Source organism: Colobus angolensis, unplaced genomic scaffold (genome assembly GCF_000951035.1).
Source record: "Colobus angolensis palliatus isolate OR3802 unplaced genomic scaffold, Cang.pa_1.0 Scaffold18, whole genome shotgun sequence".
Taxonomy (NCBI): domain Eukaryota; kingdom Metazoa; phylum Chordata; class Mammalia; order Primates; family Cercopithecidae; genus Colobus; species Colobus angolensis.
Window position 1 is genome coordinate 6,475,648 of NW_012114932.1, and position 12,462 is coordinate 6,488,109.

The 12,462-nt window shown below is 39.4% G+C and overlaps 1 protein-coding gene across 1 annotated transcript in view; it reads left to right on the plus strand.

The window, feature by feature from the left end:
• Nucleotides 1-12,462, plus strand: part of RBBP8 (retinoblastoma binding protein 8) — a 106,433-nt gene that overhangs the window by 37,166 nt on the left and 56,805 nt on the right. The window contains exons 5-6 of the mRNA XM_011939246.1: nucleotides 4,380-4,492; nucleotides 11,960-12,026. Of these exons, the coding sequence (XP_011794636.1) occupies nucleotides 4,380-4,492; nucleotides 11,960-12,026 (180 nt within the window). The remainder of the gene's footprint in view (nucleotides 1-4,379; nucleotides 4,493-11,959; nucleotides 12,027-12,462) is intronic.

Genomic DNA, 12,462 nt, shown 5'->3' on the forward strand with positions numbered 1-12,462 from the left:
AGTAGAGACGGGGTTTCACCGTGTTAGCCAGGATGGTCTCGATCTCCTGACCTCGTGATCCGCCCGTCTCGGCCTCCCAAAGTGCTGGGATTACAACAGGCTTGAGCCACCGCGCCCGGCCCATAGTTTTGTCTTTCTTAATATTTTTAATTAATTCATTAATTTATTTATTTATTTGGTTTTTGTTTAAATGGTGACAGGATCTCACTGTGTTGCCCGTGCTGGTCTTGAACTCCTGGCCTCGAACGATTAATTCTCTTGCTTCAGCCCCCCAAAATGCTGGGATTACAGGCATGGGCTGCCACACCTGGATACTGTTTTTAATTTCTAAAGTCTCTTTTTTGTTCTCAGAATATTTCCTTTTATGGCAATCCCATTCTCATCTCATAGTTTTCACATCATTTCTTACCTCTAGAATATAGTACCTCCTCACTTAACATTGTAGCTAGATTCTTAGAGACTGTAACTTTAAAAGAAATGACCTACAGCAACCTTCGAATAACATCCTTTCCTTTGACATTGTTTCATTTTAACAGTGAGAGGAAAAAATTAGCTTGCTTATACATCGTTTAACTTAAAGTCACGGTTTCCGAGAACCGTGTTAAGTGAGGGCTTACCGTATTCTTTATAATTTTTTGATTGTGATTATGATAGCATTGGCATTTTTTCTTTTTCTTTCTGTATAGCTTATTATTTCTTACAGATTTTTTTCTTTTTTCTTTTTTTTAATGTTTTGTTTGCTTTGGTTTCTTATAATTTACAAGCGTTTCTCCGATGCCTTTTGATACTTGGTTATTTGTTATATTTAAGAGATGAGAACAAAGTAATTGGAAGCTCTGAGTTCATGGATAGAGCTATGTAGACTGTGAGCTTCTATGTTAGAATGATCTGGCTGGTCTGTTTCATTGAAGATGCCCTAATGTCAGTATTTTTAGGTCTTTTGTGTCACGTTGTTCAGATTTCCTAGAGAAGACTCCTTAATTGCATTTTCTCGAGTGTGTAATAGGGCTGACTCCCAGTGTTCTTGGAGCCAAGTAGATGATGAGGGCCTATGCTGGAATCTGAGAATTTGGTGTGTATATATATTCATTTCATTATTGTACTCCTAGTCCTGAGCCTCATGGCTCCCAGACCAGACACTGTTTTAGACTGACTAAAGATTAAACCTCCAGTCTGCTGCTGGGGTGTCAAAGGGGTAATCACTTGACTGCTCAGAATATAGGAGAGAATGTTCGTATAATAATTTCTTAAAACGTGCTTTTAATCAGTCACTCCCAGAACAAATTGTTGAGCCTTTTGGGAATTTTACAGTGTGAATCAGGTTGGTTCTAGGTCAGTACTGTCTAATAGAATTTTCTGCGATTGTGGAAATGTTCTAAATCTGTACTGTCCAATATGGTAGCAAGTAGACATGTGGCTGCTGAGCACTTATCTGCAACTGAGAAGCTCTATTTTTATTTTTATTTTATTTATTTAGATTGAAATAGCCACATGTGGCTGTGTCTACCATACTGGACAGTGCAGTTCTCAGCTTTTCGCATCATTGGCTTAGGATTTAGCATTCTCAGGTCACTTTCTTTTTTTTTTTTTTTTTCTGAGATCTCGCTCTGTCACCCAGGCTGGAGTGCAGTGGCCAGATCTCAGCTCACTGCAAGCTCCGCCTCCTGGGTTCACGCCATTCTCCTGCCTCAGCCTCCCGAGTAGCTGGGACTACAGGCGCCCACTACCTCGCCCGGCTAGTTTTTTTTTTTTTTGTATTTTTAGTAGAGACGGGGTTTCACCGTGTTAGCCAGGATGGTCTCGATCTCCTGACCTCGTGATCCGCCCGTCTCGGCCTCCCAAAGTGCTGGGATTACAGGCTTGAGCCACCGCGCCCGGCCCCTCTCAGGTCACTTTCTATTTGCCCACCAGCTGCCTTGCTTTCGTTTCTTTGTTTTGTTTTCTCTTCCATTCTTCTTGTCCTCATGTGTTTGTATCTTTAAAATATAGATATATCTTTAATTTTATGAGATTCTAGAAAGCAGAAATAGATACAAGTGTTGACTTTACCATCTTTGCTTAAGTGGTGTTCTTTATACAGTGTGATTTTAAGGCTTCTGATCTGATTCCTGTCTTCAAACTGTATTCCATGTAAATCATGATGCCTAGCTGTTTGTTCATGCATTCTAGAAATTCTGATTCTATTAATGCTATATATGACTTCCTATCTTTATTTTTACATCTATATCAACATTGTTTCACATGAGTTTCACTTTTGTATAAACATGTCTGGGTTCTGGCCAGGCACGGTAACTCATGCCTGTAATCCCAGTACTTTGGGAGGCCAGGGTGGGAGGATCACTTGAGCTGAGGAGTTTGAGACCAGCCTGGGCAACATAGTGAGACCCCATCTCATTTAAAAAAAAGAAGAAGGAAAAAAAAAAGTCTGTGTTCTTTTATTTTGCTTTGCTTTAGTGGTATACTTTTCATGTTTTATCTCTAATTTATTTTAAAATTCTTGGCATATACTACCATGCTGTGACTTCCACAGACACTTAAATACTATCTTTTTTTCTTTTTTTTTTTTTGAGGCAGAGTCTTACTCTGTCACCCAGGCTAGAGTGTGATGGCACTATCTCAGCTTACTGCAATCCCTGCCTCCTGGGTTCCAAGCATTTCTCCTGCCTCATTCTCCCAAGTAGCTGGGATTACAAGCATGAACCACCACACCCAGCTAATTTTTGTTTTTAGTAGAGATGAGGTATTGCCACATTGGCCAGGCTGGTCTCTAACACCTGACCTCAGGTGATCTGCCCACCTCGGCCTCCCAAAGTGCTGGGATTACAGGCGTGAGCCACTGTGCTCTGCCAACGCTTAAATACTTATTATCTTATTGGCTTAGTTATTGACTTGAAATTATTATCTTCAGGCCAGGTGCAGTGGCTCACACCTGTAATCCCAGCACTTTGGGAGGCCGAGGCAAACGAAATCACGAGGTCAGGAGATTGAGACCATCCTATTTAACACAGTGAAACCCCGTCTCAATGAAAAACGCAAAAAATTAGCCAGGCATAGTGGTGGGCACCTGTAGTCCCAGCTGCTCGGGAGGCTGAGGCAGGAGAATGACGTGAACCCGGGAGGTAGAGCTTGCAGTGAGCTGAGATCGCACCACTGCACTCCAACCTGGGTGACAGAGTGAGACTCCATCTCAAAAAATATATATATATATATTCGAATATATTTCCTGAATTCTTTTTTTTTTTTTTTGAGGCGGAGTCTTGCTCTGCCACCCAGGCTGGAGTGCAGTGGCCCATCTCAGCTCACTGCAAGCTCCGCCTCTCGGGTTTACGCCATTCTCCTGCCTCAGCCTCCCGAGTAGCTGGGACTACAGGCACCCGCCACCTCACCCAGCTAGTTTTTGTATTTTTAGTAGAGATGGGATTTCACCATGATAGCCAGGATGGTCTCGATCTCCTGACCTTGTGATCTACCTGCCTTGGACTCCCAAAGTGCTGGGATTACAGGCGTTAGCCACTGCGCCCAGCCCGTAATTTTTTTTATATAATACATTGTGAATTTTTACTAATAATTTTTTTATGCCAAAAGGAAAATATGAGGTGGCTTTTCCTCCCTTGTATTTCTTGACGTTTATTCAACAATATTGACCAAAAAAAAAATTTTTTTTTTTTTTTGAGTCGGAGTCTTGCTCTGTGCCCCAGGCTGGAGTGCAGTGGCATAATCTCAGCTCACTGCAACTTCCACCTCCCGGGTTCAAGCGATACTTCTGCTTCAGCCTCTCAAGTAGCTGGGACTACAAGCGAGCATCACCATGCTTGGCTAATTTTTGTATTTTTTATTAGAGATGGGGTTTCACCATATTGGCCAGACTGGTCTCAAACTCCTGATCTTGTGATCCTGTCGCTTCAACCTCCCAGAGTGCTGGGATTACAGGCATGAGCCACTGCACCCTGCCAATATTAACAAATAAATTTTGATGAATTTAATTTTTCATCAAAAATACTATTGAACAGTCACTATGGGTGATATGCTGTGCTGAGCAAAGCAGCTGCAAAGTTGCTTCAGGTATAATTCTGCCCCCAGTATTGGACTAGGATTCATATTTTGGCCATAATAAATTAAAACAAGGTCAGCTTCTTCAATAAATAAGTTCCCTTAGATTGAGTTTAAAACTGGCAGATTTTTATAGAATTGCAATCTGAAGAAAATGGTGGTATAACATGATTTCTTATGTAAGAATATGTTGAAGGTATAATAACATCATTAATCTAGTTGATTTTCCCAGTATTTGCCAACTCAGTTTCTTAAATCTTCATAAAAGTCTTGGAATTCAAATAGAAATCTCTTTTAGTAGATGGAAAATACTTTGTTTTGTTTCATAGGTTAAGAGCAGGATTATGTGATCGCTGTGCAGTAACTGAAGAACATATGCGGAAAAAACAGCAAGAGTTTGAAAATATCCGGCAGCAGAATCTTAAACTCATTACAGAACTTAGTGAGTTTCCTTTCTTCATGTATTAATTATTTAAAGTATACAATGTATTGTTGTTAAGACCTATTAGTAAATTAATTGTAATTAAATGGATTGTTTACATGTATTTTTCCTTATTTAGTAAAAGTTCAAATGTCCTTTTTTGTACTTTTTGTAGATTTAATCTCATGCTTAATTTAGTAAGAAATAGGATACGGAAAGGTTGTGCAAATACTGTCCACATTGGTCTTAAAGTCATCAGTTCTAAGACAAGAAGCAATTTTTTTTTTTTTTGGACATGTCCGTATTTGCTTCTTTGGTTTTCTCTTTATTTCATGTAACCTTAATACTTAGTAAAGTTAAATACACAGCAGAAAATTTAGTGTTCTACACTTGTTTTCTCTCTTGATATTTATGACATACTGTTTTCATAAGTATACTATTTTCAGTTTATTCTATTCTCCTTACCTATTGAGTGTAGAGTTTTTCTACATTCTTAGCTGCCTTCTTTTATTCTTTTAATACTCTGTTAATCTTACTCTCTTATAACTATTTATTTCTTTTTTTTTTTTTTTTTTTTTTTTTTGAGACGGAGCAAGACGCTCTGTCACCCGGGCTGGAGTGCAGTGGCCGGATCTCAGCTCACTGCAAGCTCCGCCTCCCGGGTTCACGCCATTCTCCTGCCTCAGCCTCCCGAGTAGCTGGGACTACAGGCGCCCGCCACCACACCCGGCTAGTTTTTTTGTATTTTTTAGTAGAGACAGGGTTTCACCGTGTCAGCCAGGATGGTCTCGATCTCCTGACCTCGTGATCCGCCTGTCTCGGCCTCCCAAAGTGCTGGGATTACAGGCTTGAGCCACCGTGCCCGGCCATAACTATTTATTTCTTTGGGTGACCATTACCTGGATTTCCCATAAGCAGCTCACAATCAATATATTCAAAATCTAATTAATTATCTTCTTTTCCAAACTAATTCTGTCTTCTATTTTTTTCTGTTAATTATATTGCTATCCTCTGGTTATTCAAGTAAGAATATTGAATATATGTTCATTGTTTTTAAAAGAGTAAGAAAGAATATAACTTTATTCTGCTCCCAGAGGTAACTACTGTTAATAGTCTGATACGTATCTATCCAGGTCCAGGTTTTTCTGTCTCTGTCCCTTGTTAGACCCCGCTTCCCTCCCTTCTCTTTTTAATTTTAATGGGATCATACCATACTTTGTGTTCTAATGTGTTATTTCACTTTAAACTATGTCTTGGAAGTCTTTACATGTTAATATGTCTATAGATTCTATGGTGTATATGGGTGAACATGTGCATATATTTATTTAGGAATGTAAGAATATTATCAATGAGTAGAAAACTGTTACATCTCAATAAATATATAGTTGTTCCTTGTCATCTGTAGGGTATTGGTTCCAGGACCCTGACACATACCAAAATCCTTGGATGCTCAAGTACCTTATATAAAGTCACATAGTATTTGCATATAACCTACCCACGTTCTCCTGCGTACTTTAAATCATCTCTAGATTGCTTATAATACCAAATTCAGTCTCTACACATCACTTCCTTTGTGCGAATTAAATGTATTCGATGTGTGGCAAATTCAAGTTTTGCTTTTTGGAACTTTGTAGAATTGTTTTTTCCCAAATGTTTTCCATCCACAGATTCAGAACTCACAGAAGGCCAACTGTAGTTGAGATCCAGAGTCATATTATTGTTAGTACTACTGGAAATAATCTCCAGTAATGTCTACATATCTAATAGATTTCCAGCAACATTATCTAAAATAGAGCCAAAAAAGCTTGTCTAGGTGTTAAAGTATAAGACAACATTTTTTTAAATGGCTGCATTGTATGCTGTAGTGTAGGTGTCAGTTTTTTAGCTATTGTCACATTAATGGACTGTTCAACTTTTTGTTTGAATGTTTGAGAATTTTTATTTTCTTACATCCTCTTCAGATTTGGGCAAAAATGTATTAATAATAATCAATCTGGTGGGTGAAGAATTATACCTTTTTAAAATTGGCATTCCCTGTTACTGTTCCAGTCAAGTATTATTTTATATGATCGTCTTCTTGAGTGAATGGCTTATTTATTCTTTGCCCAGTCTTAAATTGCCCTACTTGTTGTTTGTATTTTTTTTTTTTTTTTTTTTTGAGGCGGAGTCTCGCTCTGTCGCCCGGACTGGAGTGCCGTGGCCGGATCTCAGCTCACTGCAAACTCCGCCTGCTGGGTTTACGCCATTCTCCTGCCTCAGCCTCCTGAGTAGCTGGGACTACAGGCGCCCGCCACCTCGCCCGGCTAGTTTTTTTTTTTTTTTTTGTATTTTTAGTAGAGACAGGGTTTCACCGTGTTAGCCAGGATGGTCTCGATCTCCTGACCTCGTGATCCGCCCGTCTCGGCCTCCCAAAGTGCTGGGATTACAGGCTTGAGCCACCACGCCCGGCCTGTTTGTATTTTTTAATTAAGAGTTATTTATGTATTATAGAAGGATTATTACACTTTGGTAGATATATTGTGCATATATTTTCTACCTTGCTTCCTCTTGACTTCATTTTTAACTACTTGATGTGGAAGTTTTGTATATTTTCTTACCTTGTTTAGGAAGGCTTTCTCTACCCCCAAGAATATAAAAATATTCTCCAATCTTTGTACATACGATATATGTATACACACACATACACACATAAATTTGCATATTTAATCCATCTGGAATTTTTAACATGGAATGTGAAGTAGAAATTTACCATCTGGCCGGGCGCGGTGGCTCAAGCCTGTAATGCCAGCACTTTGGGAGGCCGAGACGGGTGGATCACGAGGTCAGGAGATCGAGACCATCCTGGCTAACACGGTGAAACCCCGTCTCTACTAAAAAAATACAAAAATCTAGCCGGGCGAGGTGGCAGGCGCCTGTAGTCCCAGCTACTCAGGAGGCTGAGGCAGGAGAATGGCGTAAACCCAGGAGGCGGAGCTTGCAGTGAGCTGAGATCCAGCCACTGCACTCCCGCCCGGGCGACAGAGCCAGACTCCGTTTAAAAAAAAAGAAAGAAATTTACCATCTTTAGAGTTTGCAGGCATTCATCCTCAAGCTTATTGTCTCATGGTCAAAAGATAGCAGGTACTTTTTCAGTCTTCGTGACTGTGTTCATACAAGAAGGAAGAAGCAGCAGCAAAAGGCTGAAATGAGCATGCCAGGAGAGTCTTTTTAAAAAAAAAAAAGCTTCTTCAAACACCCACCCAATAACTTTTGCTTCAGTCTCACTAGTCAGGAACCACCCCACCCTCCAACTCACCCCATCGTTGGAAGATGACTAAGGATTTCTTTCATTAGCTTTATTTTGCTGCAGATTGTCTAGGTAAAAATATCATTTGCAAATAGTGACAATTTCATCTTTTCTTTCAATTTTTAGTTTCTTTTGGTGATTGTTTTTCTTTACATACTTTATTGGCCTAAGGGACTTTAGGATACTGCCCAGAATAGCAGTTGATACATAAGGGAAGACTAGACTATATTACATTTTAAGTGTGCTGTGGCCTTCTAGTAGATACATGAAGTTAAGTTATGGATATTTCCTTCTGTGCCTCTTTTGCTAAGTTTTGCTTAATTGTGAATTTATAAAATTCTTAGCATCTGTTCATGTAGTGAGTTTTACTGATCGCTTTTCTAGGGTGAACCAATGTTTAATTTCTTTTTTTTTTTTTTTTTTAAGACGGAGTCTCACGCTGTCACCCAGGCTGAAGTGCAGTGGCATCATTGCTCACTGCAACCTCCGCCTCCTGGTTCAATCAAGCAGCTCTCTTGCCTCAACCTCCCAAGTAGCTGGGATTACAGGCACCCACCACCACACCCAGATCATTTTTTGTATTTTTGGTAGAGACGGGGTTTCACTATGTTGGCCAGGCTGGTCTTGAACTCCTGACCTCATGATCCGCTTACCTCGGCCTCCCAAAGTGCTAGGATTACAGTTGTGAGCTACCGCACCCAGCCCCAATGTTTAATTTCTAAAACAGACAGACTTGATATGTTAATGTTTTAATTGGGGAGCATGCATTTAAATATCATTTTGTCCATTCAGTTTTTCTGCTATCAAGGTTCTATTATGATCAAAGAATTAGGCCAGGCGCTATGGCTCACTCCTGTAATCCCAACACTTTGGGAAGCCGAGGTAGGTGGATCACGGGTCAGGATTTCAAGACCAGCCTGGCCAAAATGGTGAAACCCCATCTCTACTAAAAAAGAAAAAAAAAAAAAGCAAAAACAAAAATTAGCCGGACATGGTGGCAGGCGCCTGTAATCCCAGCTACTCAGGAGGCTGAAACAGAGAATTGCTTGAACATGGGAGGCGGAGATTGCAGTGAGCCGAGATCACGCCTCTGCACTTCAGCCTCAGCGACAGAGTGAGACTCCCTCTCAAAAAAGAAAAGATCAAAGAATTAACTAGGATGCTTTGAATCATTTTTACATCTTTTTTTTTTTTTTAAGAGATGGAGTCTCTTTCCGCTAGGCTGGAGTGCAGTGATGCTATCTCGGCTCACTGCAACCTCTATCTCCTGGGTTCAAGCAATTCTTCTGCCTCAGTCTCCCCAGTAGCTGGGATTATAGGCACGTGTGACCACGCCCAACTAAGTTTTGTATTTTTAGTAGAGATGGGGTTTCACCATGTTGGCCAGGCTGGCCTCAAACTCCGGACTTCAGTTGATCCGCCTTACATGCATTTTTAAAGTTAATATCTTAATTCTCTTCTGAATAATACAAGAATTTTAAAGCACTTAACTTTGATCTTCTTCTCCACTTACATGCTGCTTTTGCCCAGTATTTCATTTCTGTGTAGTTTTCTTTTTTTTAGCTAGACACTTGTTAAAAAAAAAAAATTACCTTTAAGTAAAATTACCTTTTAATTAGCCCAAGGGAGAATCCTTGCTTTGCTGATAGTAAATCTTACAGGGACCCTACTCTAATGACTGAAAATGGGAGGGAAAGACGCCTTGCTAGAGACCTTTTCTGTATGGATAGCTCGTCTTCTGAGTGTGAAAGTACGTTCTCTCGTGTCTACTCTAAGTTACTTGGAAGTGCTGCTCTGATTTTCTTGTCTCGGTATTTATTAATGACTCCTATGTCAAAACTTTTAGAGATCTATCCTCATGACTTTAGCCTAAGGGCAACTATTAGGCACCCTTTGTTTACCCATTTAGCAGTTTGTGGGCCATGCTGCCCCTGGTACTAGAATTGATGTGAGATTCTGCTGGGAAAACTCCCTTTTTAAAGGCCCTTTTTTGTTGGATTTTACCATCAACCTGAGCCTATTTTTAAATAATTCAGAAATTTTTTATAGTTCTGATCTGTTAGTGATACCCTTTTTGGCTTTTTAATATTCCAGTAGACTTATTTTAGAGTGTTGTCATTTTATTTGGATTTGGAGAGGGAAAATCAAGTAAACCATCTTAATCAGAAATCTAAGGTCATCTTTGACTTCTGTCAACCCTACAAAGGATGAGTTGCCAAATACTACTGATTCTGCCTCTTACAGTTCTTGTACTGGTCTTTACTTCCTATTTATCCACCTCTACATAGGTCCAGATACTCATTTCTTTTAAAGACCACCTGACTTTTGTCTTGTCCATATTTTCTTTTCACATTGGTATATACTATATGTACTAACAAATCAGTCTTCCCATCATTCATCTATGAAAAATGATTCCTGGTAATCTGTAAGATAAAGTTTTAATTTCTTAACCTGCTATTGAAAGCTTTCTACCATTTATTATACCCAGTCTTTCTTTGTTCCACTGATTATCTCTGTAGAATAGTCTCCTGTCCAGCTCAGTTGCCCTTTTTTTGATGAATGCCTTCCTGATCTTCTCAAGGGCCCAAAGTAACCTCTTTCTCCTTGGACATTTCCTTGGTACTTTATTTGTACTTCTCGAATGCCCTTGTCACTTTTAAACCTATAAAACATGTTTATGTAATATCTTGTCTCCTTTGATAGACTGCACATTGCTTTAGGTCACTGTCTATATCTTAATTTTTTTTGGATCCTCCACAAAAGTAGTTTAATAACTTCACATGTTGTAGATAGTCCAGAAAATTTACTCAATGTAAGAAAATATGTTTAGATTTATAAACCACTAAATTATTAACAAATTTTAGAATATGATTAACCTTCTTTGGTAAAAGTTCATTGTATTTACTGTGACTTGATTTCTGGGATCTACTTCTTTTACTAAAGCACATGCTTAACCAGTGACATCATACTAAACTTTGATGAGAGTTTTTTGCTGGTTCCAGTAGAAGTTACAGCCCAAAACTGGATTTCTGCTTTATAAATTAAATAAATATAGATAGGAAAATTTGGTAGAGATTCAAACAAGCAGATAGTGCTTCAATGGATATATTTAAGTTACTGATACCATAATTATTCATGAAACGTAGAGTGTGACTAAGAAGAAAATTTGATTTGATAAATGTGCTTGTTATAAAAATTACGCTGATATTCAGCGATTTTGGTGGTTTTTTTTTTTTAAACTCTTTCTGCCACCCAGGCTAGAGTACAGTGGCGCTATCTTGGACCACTACAACCTCAGCCTCCCAGGTTGAAGAGATTCTCCTGCCTCCACCTTGAATAGCTGACAGGTATGCACTACCACGTCCAGCTGATTTTTGTGTTTTTAGTAGAGATGGAGTTTCACCATGGTGGCCAGGCTGGTCTCGAACTCCTCACCTCAAGTGATCCACCCACCTCGGCCTCTGAGTGCTGGGATTACAGCTGTGAGCCACCGCACCCGGCCTATTTTATTTTTATGATCAAATTAGTTTCAAGAGGCCGGGCGCGGTGGCTCAAGCCTGTAATCCCAGCACTTTGGGAGGCCGAGACGGGTGGATCGCGAGGTCAGGAGATCGAGACCATCCTGAGCTACACGGTGAAACTCCGTCTCTACTAAAAAAAATACAAAAAACTAGCCGGGCGAGATGGCGGGCGCCTGTAGTCCCAGCTACTCGGGAGGCTGAGGCAGGAGAATGGCGTAAACCCGGGAGGCGGAGCTTGCAGTGAGCTGAGATCCGGCCACTGCACTCCAGCCTGGGCGACAGAGCGAGACTCCGTCTCAAAAAAAAAAAAAAATTAATTTCAAGATAAGTGACTCTTGCTAAAATGGTATTTGAAATTAGTGGGACTGAGTAACCAGATGGAATGCTTTCTTGTCCTCAGTATGAATAATTATACTCCCTAGTACATGAAGTACTCTCTTTTGCCTGCAAGCATTACATAAAATTATCAGTTAATCAGTTACATGGAACTGGCACGATGTGAGATGTAGTACCCCCTACCTAGTAACAAATTAGTTTTGCACACTAGTGTTAACCCTGAATAAACATTATGATTTAGGATTAGAAGTACTAATTTCTTCATACATGCTGACATATTTGAAAGCCTGACATAGATGTTAATATAAATGTATTATGTGCCTTCTTTTTCGAATTGTTTTTAAGTGAATGAAAGGAATACTCTACAGGAAGAAAATAAAAAGCTTTCTGAACAACTCCAGCAGAAAATTGAGTAAGTATTTTCCGCCATCCTTGTTGTTTTATTTTACTTCACTATACAAACCATGAAGATACTGTAAGAGTTGCAGGTTTCATTTTAAAAATTATGAAGTGTTCTGCAGTTAAAAACTACAAAGAAAATCACTACATTTTTGTGTTTTGAGAGTATAGTGTGACTGCATCTCTTAGATTAGTGCTTGAATAAAGTGTCAGCATTGTAATTAAAACATTTTAATTTTTATAATGATGTATTATAAATAATACATTGTTAAAATACTTATATTTCAAACAGATGTTTGAGTTTTGTTAGCTCCCTTCCAGCCCTGTCCCAGAGCTTCATAAGGGCAAACTGAGTAAATGTTTCCTCTCATGTAGTACTCAGGCCTGTAGAACTTCTTCCTTCCTCTCTTTTTCTCCCTCTTCTCCCCATTTCTCTTAAAGAATAAAAA